General features: G+C 43.7%; 1 protein-coding gene across 3 annotated transcripts in view; it reads right to left on the reverse strand.

Moving 5' to 3' along the window:
* L3MBTL4 (L3MBTL histone methyl-lysine binding protein 4) overlaps positions 1-24,657 on the reverse strand; it is a 2,903,854-nt gene that overhangs the window by 2,183,665 nt on the left and 695,532 nt on the right. For all 3 annotated transcript variants that reach the window (XM_044066510.1, XM_044066511.1, XM_044066512.1), the window contains one exon: positions 13,123-13,228. In XM_044066510.1, the coding sequence (XP_043922445.1) occupies positions 13,123-13,228 (106 nt within the window). The remainder of the gene's footprint in view (positions 1-13,122; positions 13,229-24,657) is intronic.

Consider the following 24,657-nt stretch of genomic DNA (forward strand, 5'->3'; position numbering starts at 1 on the left):
CAATAATAATAATAACAATAATAACAATAATAGTAATAATAATAATAATGATAACAATGATAATAATAATAATAATAACAATAATAATAATAATAACAATAATAATAACAATAATAATAATAATAACAATAATAACAATAATAGTAGTAATAATAATAACAATAGTAATAATAATAATAACAATGATAACAATAATAATAACAATAATAGCAATAATAATAACAATAATAATAATAATAATAACAATAATAATAACAATAATAATAACAATAGTAATAATAATAATAATAATAATAACAATAATAACAATAATAATAATAATAACAACAACAACAAGGCATGTGTGCTCTACATTACTTATTCTTCCAGAAGCCTTAAGGATGGAGGTTGGTGGGAGGGGAGTTGCGGAAGAATGAAAATGGACAACACAGATGGAATGTTATGGTGACAACATAACTTCTTTATCTTTTAAACCCAGAGCTGTTAGACATGCTACACTTAAAGAAATCCCAATCCCTCAGAGCCACACGCTCCAGGGATCTAAACCTGGTCATCACAATGAACAAAACACGCTGGACGGATATGTTCCTGACCCAGAGACTCCCCAGACTCTGGAAAAGACTGCACATACATGTCAAGCAGAGCGCCTCTATGGCCCTCTTCAAAAAGAACCTTGACGATTGGATGGGAGATAGGAAATTCACCCCAGGGATCATGGCAATCGCCCTGTTAGACAGGGGCCCAGGGAAGTAATAGCCAGGGAATTATTATGGCTAGCCTTGTATAGGCCCTAGGGCCGATAGCCTAGTACCAACCTATGAACCTATAATGTTGTCAATTTTCATTCTGTCCTCAACTGATGGGACAGAATCCCCAGCTATCTAATTTCCAGGGTGGATTCAAGGAAGGGCATTCCTGAGCACCACAGAACCAAAAGATGCCCTTCCTTTGGAGACCAGATCCAACTTGCAATGAGCAATAAATGTATGCGGAGTAGCCCAAGTAGCCGCTGCACAGATATCATCCATGGACCTTCTGGACTGAAACACTGAGGAAGTTGCCATGGAGCTAGCAGAATGAGCAAGAACCGTTTTTGTCAGAGTGATGTCCAGTTTGTTATACACAAAGGAAATGCAATTTGTTACCCATTTAGACAGTGTAAATGGCAACTGCTTTACCCAATGTGGGTTCTGTAAATGAAAAACAGTTGGTCTGATATTCCGATGTCCTTAGTCCTATGTAAGTAAAAATACAACTGGCTGTGAACATCTAGTAAGTGTAGCGCACATTCACCTTTGTTAAAAAATTTGAGGAAGAATAAAGGAAAAGTAATATGCTGATTAATACTGGATTCTAACACCACCTTTGGAAAGAATGATGCATTGGTACTTAAAGTCACCCTGCCCCTATGAAAAATTAAGTTTGGGGGTTTTGAGGATAATGTCTGGATTTCAAAGTCTTGTGGCTGAAGGCTACTAAGAAAACTGTCTTCCATGAAAGATATTTAAGGTCACACATAGCTGCAGACTCAAATGAGAGTTGAGTAAGGCACTGCAGCACCAAATTCAGGTTCCAAGGAGGCCTTAAGAGTAGCATCCTCTTAAAAATGCATTGCTTAACTTATGAGATGCTACTGATGAACCAACATGAATATTTGATACTATTGCTAACTGTACTGCAACTATGGATGAACTAGCTACTTCGTCAAACAGATGTGACAAATTCCAAGATATTGTATATGGGGGATGTAAAGGGTTCAATTTTATGTTTTTGAGCCCAAAAACAAATCTTTTCCATTTACTGGAGTATAGTTTCCTGATAGGTTTATGGGAAGACAACAGAGAGCATGGGTTGTCTGTTTATTATTGGAACTGGAGAAACCAGACAGTCCGCCTGAGACTTACAATGTCTAGATGTATCATGCCTGTTGGGTGAAGAGGTCTGGAGTTGGATCCAAAACCCAATCAGACAAGGCCAAAGGAAGAGAAACCAAATCTGTCCAGGCCAATGAGGATGACATTAGTCTTCAACCTGGTAGCTTTCTGAAGGAATTTGGGAATTAAGGAATTGGAGGATACAATCATGAAGTACAGCATCCCTCATAGATTCCCCCTCGGGGGATTAGGGCAAAGTAGCTGCTGCATTTGTTGTTCGGGGGGGGGGGTGAATAGATCCCAGCAGGGCTGACCCCATTGACAGAAGATCTTGTCTGCCATTTTCCCTGTTGAAGGACCATTCATGGGGTAGAAGAATGCCACTGTTAGATTTGTCTGCTATCACAGTGGATTTCCCTGGAATGTGCAGTGCTAAAAGAAAACAGCTGGAAGAGCTCGCCCACTGCCACACCCTGAGAGCTTCCCCACACAATGGGTAGGATTTGGCTCCTCCTTGTTTGTTGATGTACCAGACCAGAGACATGTTGTGTCCATTTGTATTGCAATGGTCCCTAAGGTGAGAGCATTTTAGAATGCCTGCAATGCTAACAGCACTGCTCTCATCTCTAGAACATTTATATGCAATTTGGCCTTTCGGGGGACCAGGAACTTTGGACGGTCTTCCCCAGATAATGCCCCCCCTCCACCATAAATGGGAAGTGTCCAGGGTCACTATGGCCTTGGGCTGAGGGGAAAATGAATAAATGGACAGCCTAGAAGAACTTGATCTGAATGAATCCACCATTCCAGGTCTGTTGCATGTCTGAGTGATTCTTACCTGGTAAGACATAGACTGGTAAAGAACCGAACATTGTGTAGCTTGCATCCATTGAAGAGTTCAATGTAAAAAATCTGGCTAGTGGTACTAATGCTATTGCTGCCACCACTGATCCCAGGGCTTGAAGGACCAGACAGGCTGAAATCATGGCGCTGCAGATTACCTTTCAGACTTGTGACCTTGTTTGAACTCTCAATACTGGCAGGGATGCAATGGTTGTTTTCATACTCAGAACTGCTCATATAAACTCTAGGATCTGGGTCAGTTGTAGATGAATTTCTCATAGATTATGGTTATCCTCAGAAGAGAGCAAGTCTGGAGAACCTGGCCCTTTGTCAATATGAATTGATGCCTGGTCGGAGTGGATATGAGATAGTCATCTAAGTATGGAAACACTGAGAATTCCTGCAGTCTGAGATGAGCTGCTATGGGGGCTGTGGTGAGTCCAAAGGGCAGTAGTCTGAACTGGTAATGAATGGCTCCCACCTGGAAGCATAAATATCTTCTTGATTGTTTGTTCATCTTTATATGATAGTACGCATCCTGAAAATCTATCAAGCACATCCAGTCATCCTTGCCCTCCCCCCAAAAAAGTGAGAATGGACTGAACCGTGACCATCCGAAATTCAGTTCTTTGAACTGTCTTGTTTAGTTTGGTGAGATCCAGAATTGGTCTCCAGTCCCCTGTTTTCTTTGGCACTAAAAAGAACCTTGAGTAAGTTCCGGACTCTATCTGGTCTGGCGGGACCTCTAGAATGACTCCTTTTTCTAACAATTTGTGTATTTGAATTGCTGCTTGTTCCCTCTGACTGGATGGAACATCTGGGATTTTTCTTGAGATTGGAGGTTGAAGGGAAAAGTGTATATGTGTGTGTGTGTGTGTGTGTGTGTGTGTGTGTGTGTGTGTGTGTGTGTGTGTGTGTGTGTGTGTGTGTGTGTGTCAATTTCTAAGATATCCTTTCCTCTTTGTGACTTTTCCACAGTGTAGACACATCCTACAGTTCCAGGTGAGCTATTCATCACGTTCGTCATAATTTTCAGTGGTACGGTGTACGATAATGGCCAAATGAGTCATGCTGTTATAATGCACATACCGGAAGTCTGTATTTGAGTGGATGTCGGCAAAGTGTAATTTCGGCATTATATGGTTTGGGACAACTGGTGTCAGTGAAATGAGTTTCGGCATACTGCAAATTCGGACATTACAGGTAGACCCATAGATATATATATATATATATATATATATATATATATATATATATATAGATATTATAGATAGATACACACACACACACACACACACACACACACACACACACACGCGCACACACAGACACACAAACACACATCTCTGGAAATAATCCTCTGCACCCAAGTATCTTTTGTTATATCTAGACAAGCTCTCTGGTGCAAGGATAATCAACCCCTGACTGCCTCCAGAAGTGGGCAATTGGGCCTCCTTTCAGCAATGCTAGTAGGGTTTGTCAAGCAGCTGTTCTCTGGAACCCTGGTTCTGCGGACCCCCTCTGCCGCGAGGATGGCATCTTCCATTATTACCTCCTCCTCTGCCCTTGGAGGAAGGTTCACCCTGTGTGTCTGGAAAGACTCTGCAGGACTTACGGAACCTTTTTCCCCCTTTTTGGCCCTTGGGATAGGGCCTAGAAGGAGTGGAAAAACGGATCCCTACAGCAGAAAGAGTCTTCCTTTCCTGTTCACACCAGGTAAGTGCGTCCTTGACTTTAGGCCAGAACAGGGACGAGCCATCAAAGGGGGTATTAGTAAAGGATGACTTAAAGGGCTCAGCAAAATTGCACAAGCGCATCCAGGAATGTCTCTGCAGGGCTATTCTCAGAACCCACTGACCTACTCACCCCATCTGCTGCATAAGATGTGAGCCTCATGGATGAATTCACCACTGAATTTAGGGTAGCAAGCTGTAAAGACACTTTGTCTGAGACTCCTGCAGCTACAGTACCCTGTAGAGTATCTCCAAGCTCTTTAAGGAGATCTCTTTGAAGTCTCGTGAAATGCATAAGATAATTCAACGACATAAGGGTAAAGACCGCTGAAAAAAAGACACGCTTTCCGTTTCTGTCCATCAACCTGGACTCTTTGTTTGGGGGATGAACAGTGGAGGAAGTATCTGACAGTTCCTTTTTGGTGGCTGCCGCCACCACCATGGCATCAACAGGTACTCCTTTTGTCAAAAAGGTTTTGTATTCTGGGGCCGTAATACATTTTTTAGGCCTCCTAGGGATCGGTTCCACTGAATCTGGAGACTCCCATGCCTTCCGACAAATCAAATCCATTAACTCGTCGAAAGGCGAAGTCACCCAGGTGGCTGAAGGTCGAGATCCAAAGGCTTTCAGGTACACGGACTCCTCCTCAGAAGAGGAAAGGGACTTCCAGTCCCCACTCTGCCTAAGGATCTCCAGGATGTCTGCAAAGGAGACAACCTCAGAGGGCGACCGTGGGGACCCTTCTGACTCCTTGTCAGATGTGACAGAATCATCAGGGGAGTCCACATGCTTCCTCTTCCAAACTCTCTTCCTAGGAATCTCTTGGGTGGGACCTTCCGGAGTGGCCTCAGAAGATATGGTCTCACCCACTGGGGCAGCTTGAAGCCCTGGATCTCTATGCTTGGGATAAATTATGTGAGTGGAAGCTAGCACTGAAGCTCTAGGGGACGAAGCACACAGTTCTGATAGGTGGGATGTCTGAGGGGACAAAGCTCTCCTCATGGCCTCAAAAGCCCCCTTCTCATGGCCCAACGAATCCCTTGGTTCTGAAGAATCTGAAGAACCTCTCAGGACCACAGAAGTTGGCTCGGAGGCTGAGGTGAGGGCCAAGCTCACCTGAGCTGAGGCACCAAGAGGTAAAGTTGAAGCCGAAAAGGATTCAACTCGACTACCCCTCTCGGACACGACCGGTGAGTGTCGGCTCTCAGAAGACCCCGACGGATCTGAGGTCATCAGAGTGATAGGCACTGATGGACCTGAAGCAGGTCTCAGCTCCATGGGATCCAACACTATCGTCTCCGAAACTCGAACTGGAGTCGGCGGAGGAATGAAAGCTGGCACAGACGGCAGGGTTGAAAGTGAACTTTTCAAAGTCGATTCCAATAATTTGGCTAGAGCTGGGTCCTTTAGAAGCTTCTGCACGACGCGATCCACATAAAATTCAGAAAGGCTCCTGGAAGATTTAGAAGACAGAGCTGAAGCCACTGACAGTAGAATGGGAAAACTTAACATCGGGGAGACCAGCTCCAAAACTGGTGAGCGGCTCCGAATATCGACAGCTATCGGTTCCGATACAAATGAAGCCGAAGCTGAAGGTCTAGAGTCCATTTTAATGGAAGACGGAGACATCTTAGCATGTTCTGAAGATGGCTCCGATGATCCTGAGGAAGAAGTAGAGGGTCTTTTAGGAGGTTTGGGAGTATCTTGACCCTTTTCCAACGAGTCATTGAATGAGGTTTTAATTAAGCCTTTCAAAATTAGCTTATTCTTTCTTACCTGCAACACTCTAGCACTAAAAGAGTGACACATCAAACAAGTTTCCTGCAGGTGCATAGGCCCTAAACAATAAACACATTCAATGTGGCCATCCGTTATAGACATTTTTTGTCCACACTTCAGACATTTCTTGAAGCCCGAAGACTTAACTTCTTTCTGTGGTTTAGACATCAGTATTGTGAATAATCAACAACAATGCACACGCACGCACACACACACACACATACACACACACACACACACACACACACACACACACACACACACACACACACACACACACACACTGGAAGGTGTCCCTCTAATTTAAATGGGATTAACCCCCGGAAGCTCTCTAAGTAAAACAAACTGAACTTACACACACACGTTTTTAGGAAATGCAAGGAAAACCAACAACTGTCTAAGGGGATAGGGAATATTAAGGCCCAGAAAAAGCACACTAATAATTTAAGTGTCAAAGGGGTGACTGAATTCACCACAAACCAACTATGAATCACACTACACTAAGAATAAGTCTAGCGACACACCAAGGAAGCTTGAACGGAAGGGTCAAGCTTGATATATATATATATATATATATATATATATATATAGATATATATCAGTTAAACTTCACTTGAAGCGAGTAATGTAAACTACTATAGTATAATGAAAAAACCCACTCGCAAATGCAGAGTCCTCTGCTCCTAACTATTTTCTCAACACTATCTACTAATTACTATTAAGAAAAACTGTTAATAAGAGGCTTAAATATAAATAAACGCCTCTGGAAAAAACACACAAAGTTATTAACTACTTAACCTATAAAATTTAACTAACTCTAACTATTAGAAAAATGTTTTAACTATAAGCTAACCTACAAGAATAACAAATACTAATTTTGAAGTAATACTTAGCCCGAGCCAGAATTACACTCCTATCTGTTTCAGGGGCAAACAAGATCTGAGGTAGGACCTGTTGCATCATGGGATAGGGATGGAGCCACAAGCTGGTTTGAGACCTCGAGCTGCAGTAAGCGGCCGACTTGGAAGAGAGGATCGGTTCCGCACCCATCAGTAAAGAATGATGATGAGATAGGACAACTGCACATATATATTTTTATTTGTTCTCAACTGTCGATATTTTCACAGTTCCTCATAAAATTTATGGTTTGTGGTAAATCACTGAGGACTGAAGTCACTAAATAATAACACACATTTGAGTTTCAGACTTTAAATCCTTCGGAAAATGCATTCTAACACAAATCCTGTTACTGCTGAGTTTTTAACAGCAATATTTAAAATATGTTCCTATTTTAGGCTTTGTCCAGATTTCCTACCCTAAGGGTTTCAGAGGTACCGCTGGTTGGCTCTTCCATTTCAGGCCTGACCTAAGAGTTTCAGAGGTACAGCTGGTTGGCTCTTGCACTTCAGGCCTGCCCTATGAGTTTCAGTGGTACAGCTGGTTCGGTCTTGCATTTCAGGCCTGCCCGAAGAGTTTCTGAGGTACAGCTGGTTGGCTCTTGCATATCAGAAGCACTAGCCTACAGATAATGGACCTTTTATTTTTCCTCTTCAACTGATGAGTTGGAGGCAGGAGAGGAGGAAGGGAGATGGTTGTATTTAACTACCTGGTGCCAGCACAAGGAGTTGAGACTACCCCCAAGCAATAGAAAAGCCAAATCCCCCAGCCAGCTATGCCTCTGTATACAGTACAGTGAGATAACACAGAAGGTTTAAAAAAGTAAGATCAGGAGTATATAATGCATAATACAGGAGTAATAGATGAAGTATATGGGCTGGACGTAGTGCATCTCATAGTTAGGGAGGATGGTGTGTCGTGGTGTAGGAATGTGAAGAGAAAGAAGCCAAGGTGGAGGCTAACTTTACCTTGAATGGGTAGTCAATTTGCTTTTTCCGAGGTGTTACAGTCAAAGATGAAATGGTTGATTTTATTAGAAAGATTAATTAGAAAGAGACTAGTAAAAAAGTACCTACTGAAAAGCATAATAAGTAATTATAGATCCAAATGCTTTTCAAGGTACAGAGATACTTCATGTTACATTTGTACATGTCTCCCTTTCTACAACTCCAGTAACGCGACTACCACACCTACATTTTATCTGACTGCTGAATGATGGTGGCCTGCCCAAACATCTGCATCGGCTGTCATGAAGAGAACGAGTCTGGAGACTTGCTTCCTTTCCTCCTCAGATATCAAAAGATGTTCTTACAATATATTACAGGGTTCCACCATACTTGAAAATATTCTTACCTCCAACATGCCATTTGGAATCTTTAGCGACCAGAATGCTACTGGTACCACTTTCACCTGAACATACCTGTAACTGTTTTTTTGCAAAATGCTTTATAAATCTGACTTCTGATCACTGAGCCTTTAATGGCCCTTTTGACTTCAGTGACTTCAACAAAGGGAGAAAGGAATGTGCATCCATTAATTTCTACGGAAACACAAAACACTACATGATGGGCCACAGCAAGTGAAGGGGCAGGAAGAAGTAGTAACACTGACACGGGTAACATTATAGCACGATAGGCCACAGCAAGTGAAGAGGCAGGAAGCAGGGGTCACACTGACACAGGTAATGCTACAGCATGATGGGACACAGCAAGTGAAGGGGCAGGAAGCAGTGGTCACATTAACACAAGTAATGATACAGCATGATGGGCCACAGCAAGTGAAGGGGCAGGAAGCAGTGGCAACGCTAACACGGGTGATGTTATAGCATAATGGGCCACAGAAAGTGAAGGGGCAGGAAGCAGTGGTAACACTGACATGGGTAATGTTATAGCATAATGGGCCACAGCATGCAAAGGGACAGGAAGCAGTGGTAACAGTGACATAGGTAATTTTATAGCATGATGGGCCACAGCAAGTGAAGGGGCAGGAAGCAGTGGTAACAGTGACATGGGTAATGTTATAGCATGATGGGCCACAGCAAGTGAAGGGGCAGGAAGCAGTGGTAACAGTGACATAGGTAATGTTATAGCATGATGGGCCACAGCAAGTGAAGGGGCAGGAAGCAGTGGCAACACTAACACGGGTGATGTTATAGCATAATGGGCCACAGAAAGTGAAGGGGCAGGAAGCAGTGGTAACACTGACACGGGTAACATTATAGCATGATGGGCCACAGCAAGTGAAGGGGTAGGAAGCAGTAGTAGTGGTAACACTGACATGGGTAATCTTATAGCATGATGGGCCACAGCAAGTGAAGGGGCAGGAAGCAGTGGTAACAGTGACACAGGTAATGTTATAGCATGATGGGCCACAGCATGTGAATGGGCAGGAAGCAGTGGTAAAACTGACACAGGTAATCTTATAGCATGATGGGCCACACCATGTGAAGGGGCAGGAAGCAGTGGTAACACTGACATGGGTAATGCTATAGCACGATGGGTCACACCAAGTGAAGGGAGAGGAAGCAGTTGTAACAGCGACATGGGTGATGCTATAGGAAGAAGGGCCACAGCAAGTGAAGGGGCAGGAAGCACAGCACGTGAAGGAGCAGGAAGCAGTGGTAACACTGACACAGGTAATGTTATAGCATGATGGGCCACAGCAAGTGAAGGGGCAGGAAGCAGTGGTAACACTGACATGGGTAATGTTATTGCATAATGGACCACAGCATGTGAAGGGGCAGGAAGCAGTGGTAACACCGGCACAAGTAATGTTATAGCATGATGGGCCAATGGATCCACATACAGAGAAACAACAGATGAAGCTGGATGCATCTGAAGAGGATGTCAGATGATTATGTTCTAGGACCTTCATTAGAAGGCTCAGAAGAACTGTAGAGCATGGAAAACGCTCTCGGTCCAGAAGAAAACGATCTAAGGGAATACCTGCTTTACTTAACAGACATGGTTGGACACGTTACGACAGATACAAGAAACAGATTACAGAAAGTAAATAAGACCCAACACACGAAAAGACTGGTAACACACATAAACATGGTAAATGGGACAATTAAGACAAATTCATGTGAAAGAACAAATAAATAGGGCATACTACTGCACAGCTAAACCAATAACAGATAACGTGTTACCAACGATTTAGAGTAAACAGGGAAAGAAAAGGAATGACCAGAATGCCACAATGGAAACAGTGAACAGAGAAAAACTATACAGCAACTAAGAGAAGGAAGTATTACTGTTGGAAGAATACAAAAATGGGACCAGATAATCAGGAATCCTTAGAAAGACAGACATGTCAAAATCAACGTACAACATCAAAACCAACAATAAATTTAAAATATCAGCACAGGCAAACAAACCTAGATGGTTTACAGATAAATATAAAGTACAAGTACAAAATAAGCAATTCAAGGACGACCCCGAAAAATGGGAAATAAAGGAAAAGGAATAAACATCAACAAAAAAGAAAGGCACATTCTGGGAAAGTATTTAAGAAGACCCCACTGAATATAACAAAGACGCTCAATGGTTAGAAGAATTAAAAGAAACAGTAGCGAACTGTAAAGTACATGATATGAAACTGGCTAACGTATCAGCCATAGAAACTGAGACAAAAACTAAGAAAGGCTTCTACATGGAAAACTCCAGGCCCAGACATAGTACCTAACGTCTGGCTAAAGGTATTAACATCTTTACACAAAGATTTAGCCTTAACAAAGAATTGTTTAGATGCAAATCCTGAAGAGGCACTGACTTATTTAACAGGAAAATATATACTCCTCCTTAAGAGTGAACCTGCAAGCCATCCTAAGATCTACAGACTAACAACTTGCCTTCCAACAATACACAGATCATCTACTACAACTAATGCAGAGTTTATAGTCTTTAAGAAAAGCATTCAATTACGGCAGTATAAAAAGGTAATCAAAGAAAGTTGCATGGAACAAAGGATACATTGTTTCTAAACAAAGCCACAGCATAGAATGTTGGTATACAAAGTCTACAGTTTACACTGCAGACTCTCTAAAACAGAAAGGGAAACTAACACACAGCATTGTTGGGTGTGATCATTACCCTAGTAACCTCCTACTATCTGTATGATCCTGTGGGTCTGTGCACTGAAAAACACACTAATGTGGCAAGATAGCTGCACTGGGGTTGTGCAAACACAATGTACAAAAGTAGCTAAGAAAAACTGGAAATGCAAACCACAAAGCATTATAGAGACTGATGAAGTTTACATAACATGGGATCATCCATTACCAACAGTTCAAAAAACAGAGGCAAGAAAACCATAAATAGCAGTACATGAAGAACAGAGAAAAGCACAGTTTATCAATGAAGTTGCTAAACCCAGCAATTACAGTGTCTTATGTTCAGAGAGATACAAAATCATAAAATACTAGGATTGGCAAGAAAAAAAATAGAGCAATGCAAAAAGAACAATACGCAGACAGCTTCAAAAGTAAAAGGAGTGACAGGACCGATAAAGAATTTATAAGCGTACTTGTATATGCTACCAGTACATGTAACCACATATGAAGTGAAAAAGATGGCAACTCTGAGTACATTGTAAGGGCAGAGAAGAACACTCTTGGATAGCATCAAAGACAGAAACAATACTCACGAATCAAGGTATATTAAAATAAATAAAATAAGCATCTGGAGAAATTAAAAAGGGACACAGTGGTATGAACCCATAAAATTTAACGGACACACAACATGCTCTCCTTTTGCTGAAGGCACTGTGGCAAAAGGTCCTTTAAAGACTCAGTGATCAAATGTCAAATGTATAAAGGAATTTTCAAAAAAGAATTACAAGTGTGTTTCTGCGAAACTGGCACCAGTAGCATTTCAGTCACTAAAGGCACCATGATGCAAGTAAGAACCGCAATGAAACACTCAAGTTGGCAGTTCAGCTCCAGTACAGCACTTAGTGAATATGTAATAACACTAAAATAAACATGAAATGCTGAAAGGTGACTCAAGAAACAGTTAAGACTCCTGACACTCGGAGAATAACCTCAAAGATAAAATCAGAGCTCACGTAACTTGATATAGTGGAAGCTCATGGGATATATGCAAATTACCCCTTAAGGACATAGCACTGTTTCAACCACATGGATTCTATGCCCGTGACATTTACCTTTCAAGTCTTTATAGGTACAATGCGGCCATTAAAGTCAGACCCTACTAGCTGTGGTTAGCTATACCATGTTTAAAACTTTCTGTGACCTCATCAGTGCAGCACAAGTGGCTTGTTTGACCATAATTTAGCAATGCACAGATTATAACCCATCCAATGTCCAAAAACGTCAAAGTGTCTGCAAAACAACCCAAACAACACAAAAACAAAGGGTTAAAAAGGTTACACAGTCAAACCATTCAGCACAAACTGCAAGAAAAACCCAGCCAAGCTAGATTCTTCACTTGTGTGATACCATAAACATCCTGTAGTGGAGGCCCTTGGGATATATGCAAATGAGAATGCATGATACCTTAAACCTCATGTAGTGAAGTCCTTAAGGAACATTTGCATATATCCCATGGGCCTCCACTACAGAGGGTTTAAGGCATCACATACAGAAGATTCTAGCTTGGTTTGCGTAACCTTTTTATCCTTTGCTTGGATGGTCGTGTAACATGGCTATGCATACACATACTGCTGTAAAGCATTTCACTATGTATAATCCTGGATTATACGTGTGCTGAGAGTTGAGAGATGACACCATCACATCTTGTAAATTACACTGGAATACTTTAGAACTTAATTAAAATTGTTTTCCTTATAAAGAAAAACAAGATATGATACTCAAGTGAATTCGTACACAATAAAACTGGAACACTTCAGCTTATTCTCCAACATGTGCGGCTGGCACACTTTGCTCATAAAACAAACTGCAACAATAGATTAATATATGCATCTCACTTTCTGTGTATACAGTTAAAGTAAGTTTACTGAAATGAGAAAATCATACCATATAAAAGCGTTTCTTTGACAGTCCGCGGGCCAGTTTATTCCGCTTTCTTCTCCTCATGCTTAGACTCTTTCTCACTATATAAGCTCTCTGCATTACTGGCAGACTACAAAACATGAAACAGTGCATTTAGTAAGAAACGCAGCCAGAGCTCAAGCTCCAACAGTGCTCACTGGTAGAATACAAAACATGAAACACAATGCATTTAGTAAGAAATGCAGCCAGAGCTCAAGCTCCAACAATGCTCGCTGGCAGACTACAAAACATGTAGACTCCAATGACCAAACCAAGAAAAATGAAGGCAGTCTCTGGATAAAATCAAAACAAAGCATGATACTGCACCCAAAAGTAAGTTGAAGAAGGCTTCAAATAAAGGAAAAAAAAACAAAACACTGCGTTCAAAAAATTCACAATGATAAACACTAATGATGGTGCACTTTCGTTTAATCTAATGTTAAACTTCATCAGATAACATTTAAACTTGCATCACTTCCTTTTATATTCACTCATTCATTCCATTTGGTTAAAACACCATGAACAATGATCCCACTCCTGCCTAAAAAAGTAATTTATATTTTTTAAAAACACCCTGCTTTCAGTGAAAACAATATATTGGCACAAAGTATATATTGTGCATCAACATTGACATTAAACGGATGACTTGTTTCCCTTTCTAGTAAAACATTCTCCTAATAGAATACATTTATTATTTAAGTTGCTCTAAATTTTCTTTCTTTCTAAAGCTTTTAGCTTTAGAACTGGTGCTATAGATGTGCACTCATTAATGCCTGGCCAACTATCAGCTTGGAGGCGAATCTGCTACCTTAATTCTTTAAATTCCAATAGGGTTGCCCATGTTTTTTTATCATCGATTGTGATTTTGTCTATTATGCAATAAGTGAATGAATGTTCAGTATTCTCACTAATGTGTTTGGCTAAGGCATTATTCAAGTTTACTTTTTTAATAGTGTACTCATGTTCATAAACCCTTTTACTGAATTGTCTGTCTGTTTTTCCAATATAGTAGGTGGGGCATAAGGAACAATGTACTAAGTAAATTACTGCTTTGGACTTATAATTATGTTTTCCTCATTTAAAAATCACTGTTTCTAACCATAAAATGATCTGTTTCTTTTACCTTGTGGCACCAAGTGCAAGCTCCACACTTCAACATGCCACATTTACTTTTAATTAAACTGTTCTGTCTCCCTTTTAGTAAGTCCTTAAAGTTCTTTCCCTTTTTGTACAATATGACAGGTGTGTCCCCTACATGCTCTTGGCTCACAGACAGGACCCACAGAAGTTGCAGATTCCAAGTCAGACTGTCGACCAGTCATGAGTGGAGTCCCACAGGGCTCAGTCCTGGGCCCTCTCCTGTTTGGCATCTACTTCTCAGAAATCCAGACCAACACAGAAGGACTCTGGTTGAACAAGTTCGCTGATGACTACAAGCTAGGAGTGATTATTAACTCCCCAAGTGATGCAGACTTCCTACAAAAGGGCCTCTCTGAGACTAATGACTGGTGTTGGAACCATGGCCTGAAGTTTAACGCCAAAAAATGCATTATCATCCCCTTTGGAAAAAAACTCAGTTGCCACGAATTACCACGTTGATGGGAGCCCACTGAACACTGAAGGGGCCATAAGAGATCTGGGCATCCAGGTCGAAAGCCACCTCACCTTCGACCACCACATTGCCACTGTAGTCAGAAAGTCCTTCAACGTGACATCCAGGAAGAATGAGGTCATCATCCCTCTCTACTCATTCCTCATTCGACCAATCATCGAATATAACACCCCGTTTGGCATGCACCTGACCAGACACCTACAACAGCTGGAGAGGCCACAAAAGTACTTCACAAAAAAGATCCTAGGCCTTAAACACATGTCCTACACAGACTCAAGAAACTTCAGCTGTTCTCAGTCTCTTATTGTCTACTTAGAGGTGATCTCTGCTTGACTTACAAAGCCATATCCAACCCAGCCCTGCTTGAAATGCTACACCTAAAGAAATCCCAATTCACCCATGCCACACACTCCAGAGATCACAACCTCATTACCACAATTAAAAGAAAATGCTGGAGGGACAGGTTAATTTCCCAAAGACTGCCCAAACTTTGGAATAAACTTCCCATTCATGTCAAGCAGAGCACCTCGCTGGCTCTCTTCAAGAGAAATCGTGATAAATGGACGGGTAACAGAAAGCTCACAACAGGGACCACTCCAGTGCCCTACTGGATAGGGTCACTGTGAAGTAACATCAGGTGACGGGGTGCCTGGGCAACTTTGGTGGTGGTGGGGGGGGTTAGGCTTGTAAAGGCTCTAGGGCCATTAGCCTAGTACACACCCATGAACATATGGAATGTCTGACACTGCAGCAATAAAAATCAGGAGAGCAATGGCATGTTAGCACATTTTTTGGATGTGAGGGAAAAGAAGGTAGCTTCAGAAAGTTGGACATGCTGAGCAGACCTACTGCTTTAACAGGTGTTTCCAACGGTGAACTTTCCCTTACAAAATACTAAAATTAGCATGGCTGAGCTTCCCTTACCAGATACCAGTGTTAGCAGGGCTGAACCTCTCTTACCAGATACTAGTGTTAGCAGGGCTGAACCTCTCTTACCAGATACTAGTGTTAGCAGGGCTGAGCCTCCCTTACCAGATACCAGTGTTAGCAAGGCTGAGCCACCCTTACCAGATACTGGTGTTAGCAGGGCTGAGCCTCCCTTATCATATACTAATGTTAGCAGGGCTGAACCTCCCTTACCAGATACTAGTGTTAGCAGGGGTGAGCCTCCCTTACCAGATACTAGTGTTAGCAGGGGTGAGCGTCCCTTCCAGATACTATTGTTAGCAGGGATAAACCTCCCTTACCAGATACTAGTGTTAGCAGGGCTGAACCTCCCTTACCAGATACTAGTGTTAGCAGGGCTGAGCCTCCCTTAACAGATACTAGTGTTAGCAGGGCCAAGCCTCCCTTATCAGATAATACTGTTAGCAGGGTCGAACCTTCCCTTACCAGATACTAGTGTTAGCAGGGCTGAGCCTCCCTTACCAGATACTGGGGTTAGCAGGGTTGAGCCTCCCTTACCAGATACTGGGGTTACCAGGGCTGAAAATTCGGCTGGAAACAGACTGCCTGGATTGCTTGGATTACTTTCGAATACTTGGTAATGCTGTAGAATTATATATTTTCTATTATTACTTTTTGACTTGACGAGTTTACGTTCGCTTCTTCTACTACTATTGTCTGATCTGATTAATATACAGTGATTAACTAGAAATATATGGACTGAAAATCTTCCACACAGAGAAGTTTCTTACACTGTTTTGTTTTCAGGGCTGAACCTCCCATACCAGATACTAGTGTTAGCAGGGTCGAACCTTCCCTTACCAGATACTGGGGTTGCCAGGGCTGAATCTCCCTTACCAGATACTAGTGTTAGCAGGGCTGAACCTCCCTTACCAGATACTAGTGTTAGCAGGGCTGAACCTCCCTTACCAGATACTAGTGTTAGCAGGGTAGAACCTTCCCTTACCAGATACTAGTGCTAGCACGACTGAGCCTCCCTTACCAGATACTAGTATTAGCAGGGCTGAGCCTCCGTTACCAGATACTGGGGTTAGCAGGGCTGAACCTCCCTTACCAGAAACAAGTGTTAGCAAGAGTGAACATCCCTTACCAGATACTAGTGTTAGCAGGGTCGAACCTTCCCTTACCAGATGCTAGTATTAGCAGGGCTGAACCTCCCTTACCAGATACTAGTCTTAGCAGGGATAAACCTCTCTTACCGGCTACTACTGTTGGCAGGGATAAACCTCCCTTACAGATACAAGTGTTAACAGGGCTGAGCCCCCCTTACCAGATACTGGGGTTAGCAGGGGTGAGCCTCCCTTCCAAGATACTAGTGTTAGCACGGCTGAACCTCCCTTACCAGATACTAGTGATAGCAGGGTTGAACCTCCCTTACAGATACTAGTGTTAGCAGGGCTGAACCTCCCTTATCAGATACTAGTGTTAGCAGGGTAGAACCTTCCCTTACCAGATACTTGTGTTAGCACGACTGAGCCTCCCTTATCAGATACTACTGTTAGCAGGGTCGAACCTTCCCTTACCAGATACTACTGTTAGCAGGGCTGAGCCTCCCTTACCAGATACTAGTGTTAGCAGGAGTGAACCTTCCCTTACCATATACTGGGGTTAGCAGGGTTGAGCCTCCCTTACCAGATACTGGGGTTAGCAGGGCTGAACCTCCCTTATCAGATACCAGTGTTAGCAGGGATAAACCTCTCTTACCAGATACTAGTGTTAGCAGGGGTGAGCCTCCCTTACCAGATACTAGTGTTAGCAGGGGTGAGCCTCCCTTACCAGACAGTAGTGTTAGCAGGGATAAACTTCCCTTACCAGATACTAGTGTTAGCAGGGGTGAGCCTCCCTTACCAGATACTAGTGTTAGCAGGGCTGAACCTCCCTTACCAGATACTAGAGTTAGCAGGGCTGAACCTCCTTTACCAGATACTAGAGTTAGCAGGGCTGAACCTCCCTTACAAGATACTAGTGTTAGCACGACTGAGCCTCCCTTACCAGATACTAGTGTTAGCAGGGCTGAACCTCCCTTACCAGATACTAGTGTTAGCAGGGCTGAACCTTCCTTACCAGATACTAGTGTTAGCAGGGTCGAATCTTCCCTTACCAGATACTGGGGTTACCAGGGCTGAACCTCCCTTACCAGATACTAATGTTAGCAGGGCTGAACCTCCCTTACCAGATACTAGTGTTAGCAGGGCTGAACCTCCCTTACCAGATACTAGTGTTAGCAGGGTAGAACCTTCCCTTACGAGATACTAGTGTTAGCACAACTGAGCCTCCCTTACCAGATACTAGTATTAGCAGGGCTGAGCCTCCGTTACCAGATACTGGGGTTAGCAGGGCTAAACCTCCCTTACCAGATACTGGGGTTAGCAGGGCCGAGCCTCCCTTACCAGATACTAGTGTTAGCAGGGCTGAACCTCCCTTATCAGATACTAGTGTTAGCAGAGTCGAACCTTCCCTTACCAGATACTGGGGTTAGCAGGGCTGAGCCTCACTTACCAGATACTAGTGTGAGCAGGAGTGAACCTCCCTTACCAGACACTAGTGTTAGCAGGAGTGAACATCCCTTACCAGATACTAGTGTTAGCAGGGTCGAACCTTCCCTTACCAGATGCTAGTGTTAGCAGGGCTGAACCTCCCTTACCAGATACTAGTGTTTGCAGGGCTGAACCTCACTTACCAGATACTAGTGTTAGCTGGGATAAACCTCCCTTACCAGATACTAGTCTTAGCAGGGATAAACCTCCCTTATCAGCTACTACTGTTAGCAGGGATAAACCTCCCTTACCAGATACTAGTGTTAGCAGAGGTGAGCCTCCCTTACCAGATACTACTGTTAGCAGGGCTGAACCTCCCTTACCAGATACTGGGGTTAGCAGGGCTGAGCCTCCCTTACCAGATACTAGTGTTAGCAGGGTTGAACCTCCCTTACCAGATACTAGAGTTAGCAGGTGTGAACCTTCCCTTACCAGATACTAGTGTTAACAGGGAAGAACCTCCCTTACCAGATACTACTGTTAGCAAGGCTGAGCCACCCTTACCAGATACTAGTGTTAGCAGGGCTGAATCTCCCTTACCAGATACTGGGGTTAGCAGGGCTGAGCCTCCCTTACCAGATACTAGTGTTAGCAAGGATAAACCTCCCTTACCAGATACTAGTGTTAGCAGGGATAAACCTCGCTTACCAGACACTAGTGTTAGCAGGGCTGAACCTCCCTTACCAGATGCTAGTGTTAGCAGGTGTGAACCTTCCCTTACCAGATACTAGTGTTAGCAGGAGTGAACCTCCCTTACCAGACACAAGTGTTAGCAAGAGTGAACATCCCTTACCAGATACTGGTGTTAGCAGGAGTGAACCTCCCTTACCAGACACTAGTGTTAGCAGGGATAAACCTCCCTTACCAGATACTAGTGTTAGCAGGGCTGAACCTCCCTTACCAGATACTGGGGTTAGCAGGCCTGAGCCTCCCTTACCAGATACTAGAGTTAGCAGAGCTGATCCTCCCTTACCAGATACTAGTGTTAGCAGGCCTGAGCCTCCCTTACCAGATACTAGAGTTAGCAGAGCTGATCCTCCCTTACCAGCCACTAGTGTTAGCAGGAGTGAACATCCCTTACCAGATACTAGTGTTAGCAGGGTCAAACCTTCCCTTACCAGATGCTAGTGTTAGCAGGGCTGAACCTCCCTTACCAGATACTATAGCAGGGCTGAGCCTCCCTTACCAGATACTAGTGATCGCAGGAGTGAATCTCCCTTACCAGATATTAGTGTTAGCCGGGCTGAACCTCCCTTACCAAATACTAGTGTTAGCAGGGTCAAACCTTCCCTTACCAGATACTAGTGTTAACAGGGTCAAACCTTCCCTTACCAGATACTAATGTTAGCAGGGTCAAACCTTCCCTTACCAGATACTAGTGTTAGCAGGGCAGAGCCTCCCTTACTGAATACTAGTGTTAGCAGGGCTGAACCTCCCTTACAAGATATTAGTGTTAGCAGGGATAAACCTCCCTTACCAGATACTAGTGTTAGCAGGGCTGAACCTCCCTTATCAGATACTAGTGTTAGCAGGGCTGAGCCTCCCCTTACCAGATACTAGTGTTAGCAGGGCTGAGCCTCCCTTACCAGATAGTAGTGTTAGCAAGGCTGAGCTTCCCTTACCAGATACTAGTGTTAGCAGGGCTGAACCTCCCTTACCAGATACTGGTGTTAGCAGGGCTGAACCTCCCTTACCAGATACTAGTGTTAGCAGGGTCGAACCTTCTCTTACCAGATACTAGTGTTAGCATGGCTGATCCTCCCTAACTAGATACCAGTGTTAGCAGGGCTGAGCCTCCCTTAACAGATACCAGTGTTAGCAGGGCTGAGCCTCCCTTACCAGACACTAGTGTTAGCAGGGCTGAACCTCCTTTACAAGATACTAGTGTTAGCAGGGCTGAACCTCCCTTACCAGATACTAGTGTTAGCAGGGCTGAATCTCCCTTACCAGATACTGGGGTTAGCAGGGCTGAGCCTCCCTTACCAGATACTAGTGTTAGCAGGGATAAACCTCCCTTACCAGATACTAGTGTTAGCAGGGCTGACCCTCCCTTACTAGATACTAGTGTTAGCAGGGCTGAACCTCCCTTACCAGATACTAGTGTTAGCAGGGCTGACCCTCCCTTACTAGATACTAGTGTTAGCAGGGTCGAACCTTCCCTTACCAGATACTAGTGTTAGCAGGGCTGAGCCTCCCTTACCAGATACTAGTGTTAGCAGGGCTGAACCTCTCTTACCAGATACTAGTGTTAGCAGGCCTGAGCCTCACTTACCAGATACTAGTGTTAGCAGGGCTGAACCTTCCCTTACCAGATACTAGTGTTAGCATGGCTGAACCTCCCTTACCAGATACTAGTGTTAGCAGGGCTAAACCTCCCTTACCAGATACTAGTGTTAGCAGGAGTGAACCTTTGCTATCCAGATACTAGTGCTAGCAGGGGGTGAACCTTCCCTTACCAGATACTGGTCAGGATTCAATGACAAGCTGCAGTGTTTGTCGAGCCTCTTCAGCTGGACATGTTAATGTGCAGGCTGGTAGAGAGCCATAGTCTTAGTGTACTGGGCCTAAATGCACAACTGAAGATACGTGAAAATGACTACATAATCACAAGCACATCACAAGAAGATGAAAAATGAGGTCCTAATGATATTATAATGTGTGCGACGTGAACACAGTCATAATCTGTAGATGCCTAAGGAGAAAACTGCACAGCTCTGCATGCCTGGCTATGACAGAGCAACACAGTTATGATTTGTAGATGCCTACAGGAGAAACTGCACAGCTGTGAGCCCCTGGTTGTGACAGAGCAACAGTCATGATCTGAAGATGCCTACAGAGGAAAGTGCACAGCTCTGCGTGCCTGGCTGTGACGGAGCAACAGTCATCATCTGTAGATGCCTATGGAGGAAATTCCACAGCTCTGCATGCTTGGCTGTGACAGAGCAACAGTCATGATCTGTAGATGCCTACACATGAAACTGCACAGCTCTGCTTGCCTGGCTGTGACAGAGCAACACAGTCATGCTCTGTAGATGCCTATGGAGGAAAAGTACAGTTTTGTACCTACCATAAATGTAGATGTTCGAGTGTATACCCTGCTGAAGTCATCACACTTGGGGTTATCCTGCCGTCAGGCGGTCCCGCAGTCGGCACGAATTCCAAAGTCTTGGTCCGGCGTCGGTTGCTGTCGCTTCTTCCCTGACGTCAGAGCGCCATGGGTATATCAGAGGCATCCAACGCCATTTTCTTCAGTTTTTCTTGCCCCAGATGTCAGGTGCCCCTAATAGGTAGGCAAAAGATATATATATATATATATATATATATATATATAGTTACATATACATATAACTATATGGGAAAAATAAAACAAAACCCTTAGGCACAAGCAAATACACCACAGAGGTAGTATAGAATAGAGTGGCAGAGATTAGTTCAGCTAGTTTAGAGAGGATGGAGGGAGGGCAACCTGGACTGCAGCAATGTATACACTCAAACATCTACATTTATGGTAGGTACAAAACTGTACTATGTTCATCGTGTTACCCTGCTGCAGTCATCACACTTGGGTAGAATCCCAAAGCTAAGGATGGGCGGTGGAGTCAAACAGGGTTAGAGGAGGCTAGAAGGCCCTGCAAAACTGCAGTGGCGAAGCCAGCTCTAGTCTTAGAGTAAAGTGGTAAGTGGTAATGTTTGGTAAAGGTGTGTACTGAACTCCAAGTTGCAGCTTCCAGAATATCCTTGGTTGGCACCCCCCTGAGGAAGGCTGTAGATGTAGCTGCTGCCCTGGTAGAGTGGGGCCTTATGGTAGCAGGAACTGGTTTTCCATGGTGGGTGTAGCAAAAACGTATGCAATGTCCTATCCATTTGGAAATTGTTTGTTTTGAGATAGCCTTTCCTTGTGATGCTGTAGCATAGGATACAAAAAGCTGGTCAGATTTTCTGAAAACCTTAGTTTTATCCAAGTACTAACGTAGCTGCCTGTGAATGTCCAAGGAATGCAGGAGTCTTTCTCCTTTGTTCTGTGGATTTGGAAAGAAGGTGGGTAAATGGATGGTTTGATTTAGAGCCACACTGGATACCACCTTAGGCACAAAGGAGGGGTTAGTTCGTAGAGAAACTCTGTCTTGATGAAAAATGAGGAAAGGCTCTACTGCCATTAGTGCCTGAAGTTCTGAAACTCTTCTAGCTGAAGTGATTGCTAGCAGCAGGGCAGTCTTCCATGATATAAACTTTAAGTCAGCTGAGAAAGCTGGCTCAAAAGGAGTTAGCGTGAGTTTTTCCAGAACAAAGTTGAGGTCCCAAGTAGGTGTTGGTGCTCTCCTGGGAGGCCTAATGTTCTTAGCCCCTCTGAGAAACTGCCTTAAAAGTGAATGTGAAAATAAGGGAAGATCCGTGTTATAGTGAGCAGAAATGGCTGAGGCGTGGATTTTAATAGATGAAAAAGAAAGCCCTTTGTGTAACATCTCAGTTAGATGGTATGTCAGGTTGAAGGGTATTTTGGCCTTTAGCTTGGTTCCAGGCGCAAAACCTTTTCCATTTGTCTGAGTAGGCTTTCCTGGTGCTGGGTCTTCTGGCCTCCAGAAAAACTTCCATAACAGCTTGTGAGAGAGGAGCTGGCTGGTTGCTTAGATGATTTGCCATGCAGCCAAGTTTAAGGTTTTGAGCTGGCTGTGTAGAATCTGATTGTCTTGCTGTGTGAGCAGGTGGGTAATTTGTGGTAGAATCCATGGTGGGCCCTGGGCCATATTCCTTAATAGTGGGTACCAGTGCTGGCGTGGCCAGTCTTGAGCAATGAGTATCATTCGGGGTCTCTCCATCCTGACTTTCAGTAGCACCTTTGTGAGAAGGGGTAGTGGAGGAAAGGCATATACTGTTAGCATTTTCCAACTGAATGAGAAGAGTCCACTTTCCAAGCTTGATGGTGAAAAGTCCTTGTGCAAAACTTTGTTAGCTGATAGTTTTGAGGGCTGGCAAACAGGTCTATGTCTGGGAGCCCCCATTTTTGAGTTATCATTGCAAATACTTGTGGCTCCAGTTTCCACTCGTGGGGATCCATGATGTTTCTGCTTAGGTCGTCTGCCAATGTGTTCTTTTTTCCTGGCAGGAATTGAGCTTGTAATTGAACTTGATAAGCCAGTGCTGTGTTCCACAAGGTCATTGCTTGCCTGCATAGAAGGTAGGAGTGTGTACCCCCTTGTTTGTTTATGTACCACATTACTGTGGTGTTGTCTGTCCTTATGAGAAGTTGTCCTGGATGCAAGAGGTCCTGGATGCAAGAGGTCCTTGAAGGCTGTCAGAGCATTTTGTACAGCTATCATTTCTTTTTGATTGATGTGCAGATTTCTTTGATCTGCTGTCCATAAGCCTTGAACGCACCGTCCTGCCATGTGTGCCCCCCAGGCATAGTCCGATGTATCTGTTGTCATAGTTTGCCTGGCTGGGGGTAGGGTGAAAGGCTGACCCTTGTTTAGGTGACAAGCCTGTGACCACCACAGAAACTCCTGTTGAAGGCAGGGAATGAGATTTATCATTGTTTCCAAGCTGTGGCTGTGTTGAGTCCATACGCTTTTTAGGTACCATTGTAATTTCCTCAGATGCAGTTTTGCAAATGGTATTAGTAGTATGCAAGATGCCATGAAGCCCAAGGCCTGCAGAATTTTTCTTGCAGGGAGTTGGGTCTTTGTTGCCATTGTTCTGAAGTACTGAGTTAATTGCAGTTGTTTGTCTGGCGTCAGATAAGCCATCTGGGCCATTGTATTCAAGCTGGCACCCAGGAATGTCATAATTTGTGAGGGCACTAGTTTTGATTTCTTTTCGTTTACTGTGTACCCTAGGCAACTTAGATGATGTCTTACAAAAGCCAGGTGTTGTAAGAGAATGTCCTTGCTTTCTGCTTGGATGAGACAGTCGTCCAGGTATGGGTATATTTGAATTCCTCTCTGTCTGCAGTATGCAATTACTGATGCCAGGCATTTTGTGAAGACCCTGGGCGCAGTAGATAAGCCAAAGGGCAGTGCAGAGAATTGGTAATGGGTTGAACCTGCAATGAAACGGAGGTATATTCTGCAATTTTGTCTGATAGGGACATGCAGGTATGCCTCCTTGAGGTCCAACGTTACTAGCCAAGCTTTCTTGCCCAACATGGGAAGAAGCTGTTGTAGTGTTAGCATCTTGAATTTGGGTACTTGCAAGAAGGTGTTTAAGATTGAAAGGTCCAGAATGGGTCTCCAAGCATTGTCCTTTCTGGGGACTAGAAAGAGCCTTGAGTAAAATCCTTGGCCTTGCTCCTGTGTAGGTACCAGCTGAATGGCTCTCATGTCCATGAGAGCTGTAATTTGTTTTTGTGCCTCTGCCCATTGATTTTGTGGCAGGTTTGGCATTCCTTTTATCCTTGGCAAGGTGTGG

The sequence above is a fragment of the Protopterus annectens genome, chromosome 3.part1, assembly GCF_019279795.1.
Source record: "Protopterus annectens isolate FY-2018-M chromosome 3.part1, PAN1.0, whole genome shotgun sequence".
NCBI lineage: Eukaryota > Metazoa > Chordata > Ceratodontiformes > Protopteridae > Protopterus > Protopterus annectens.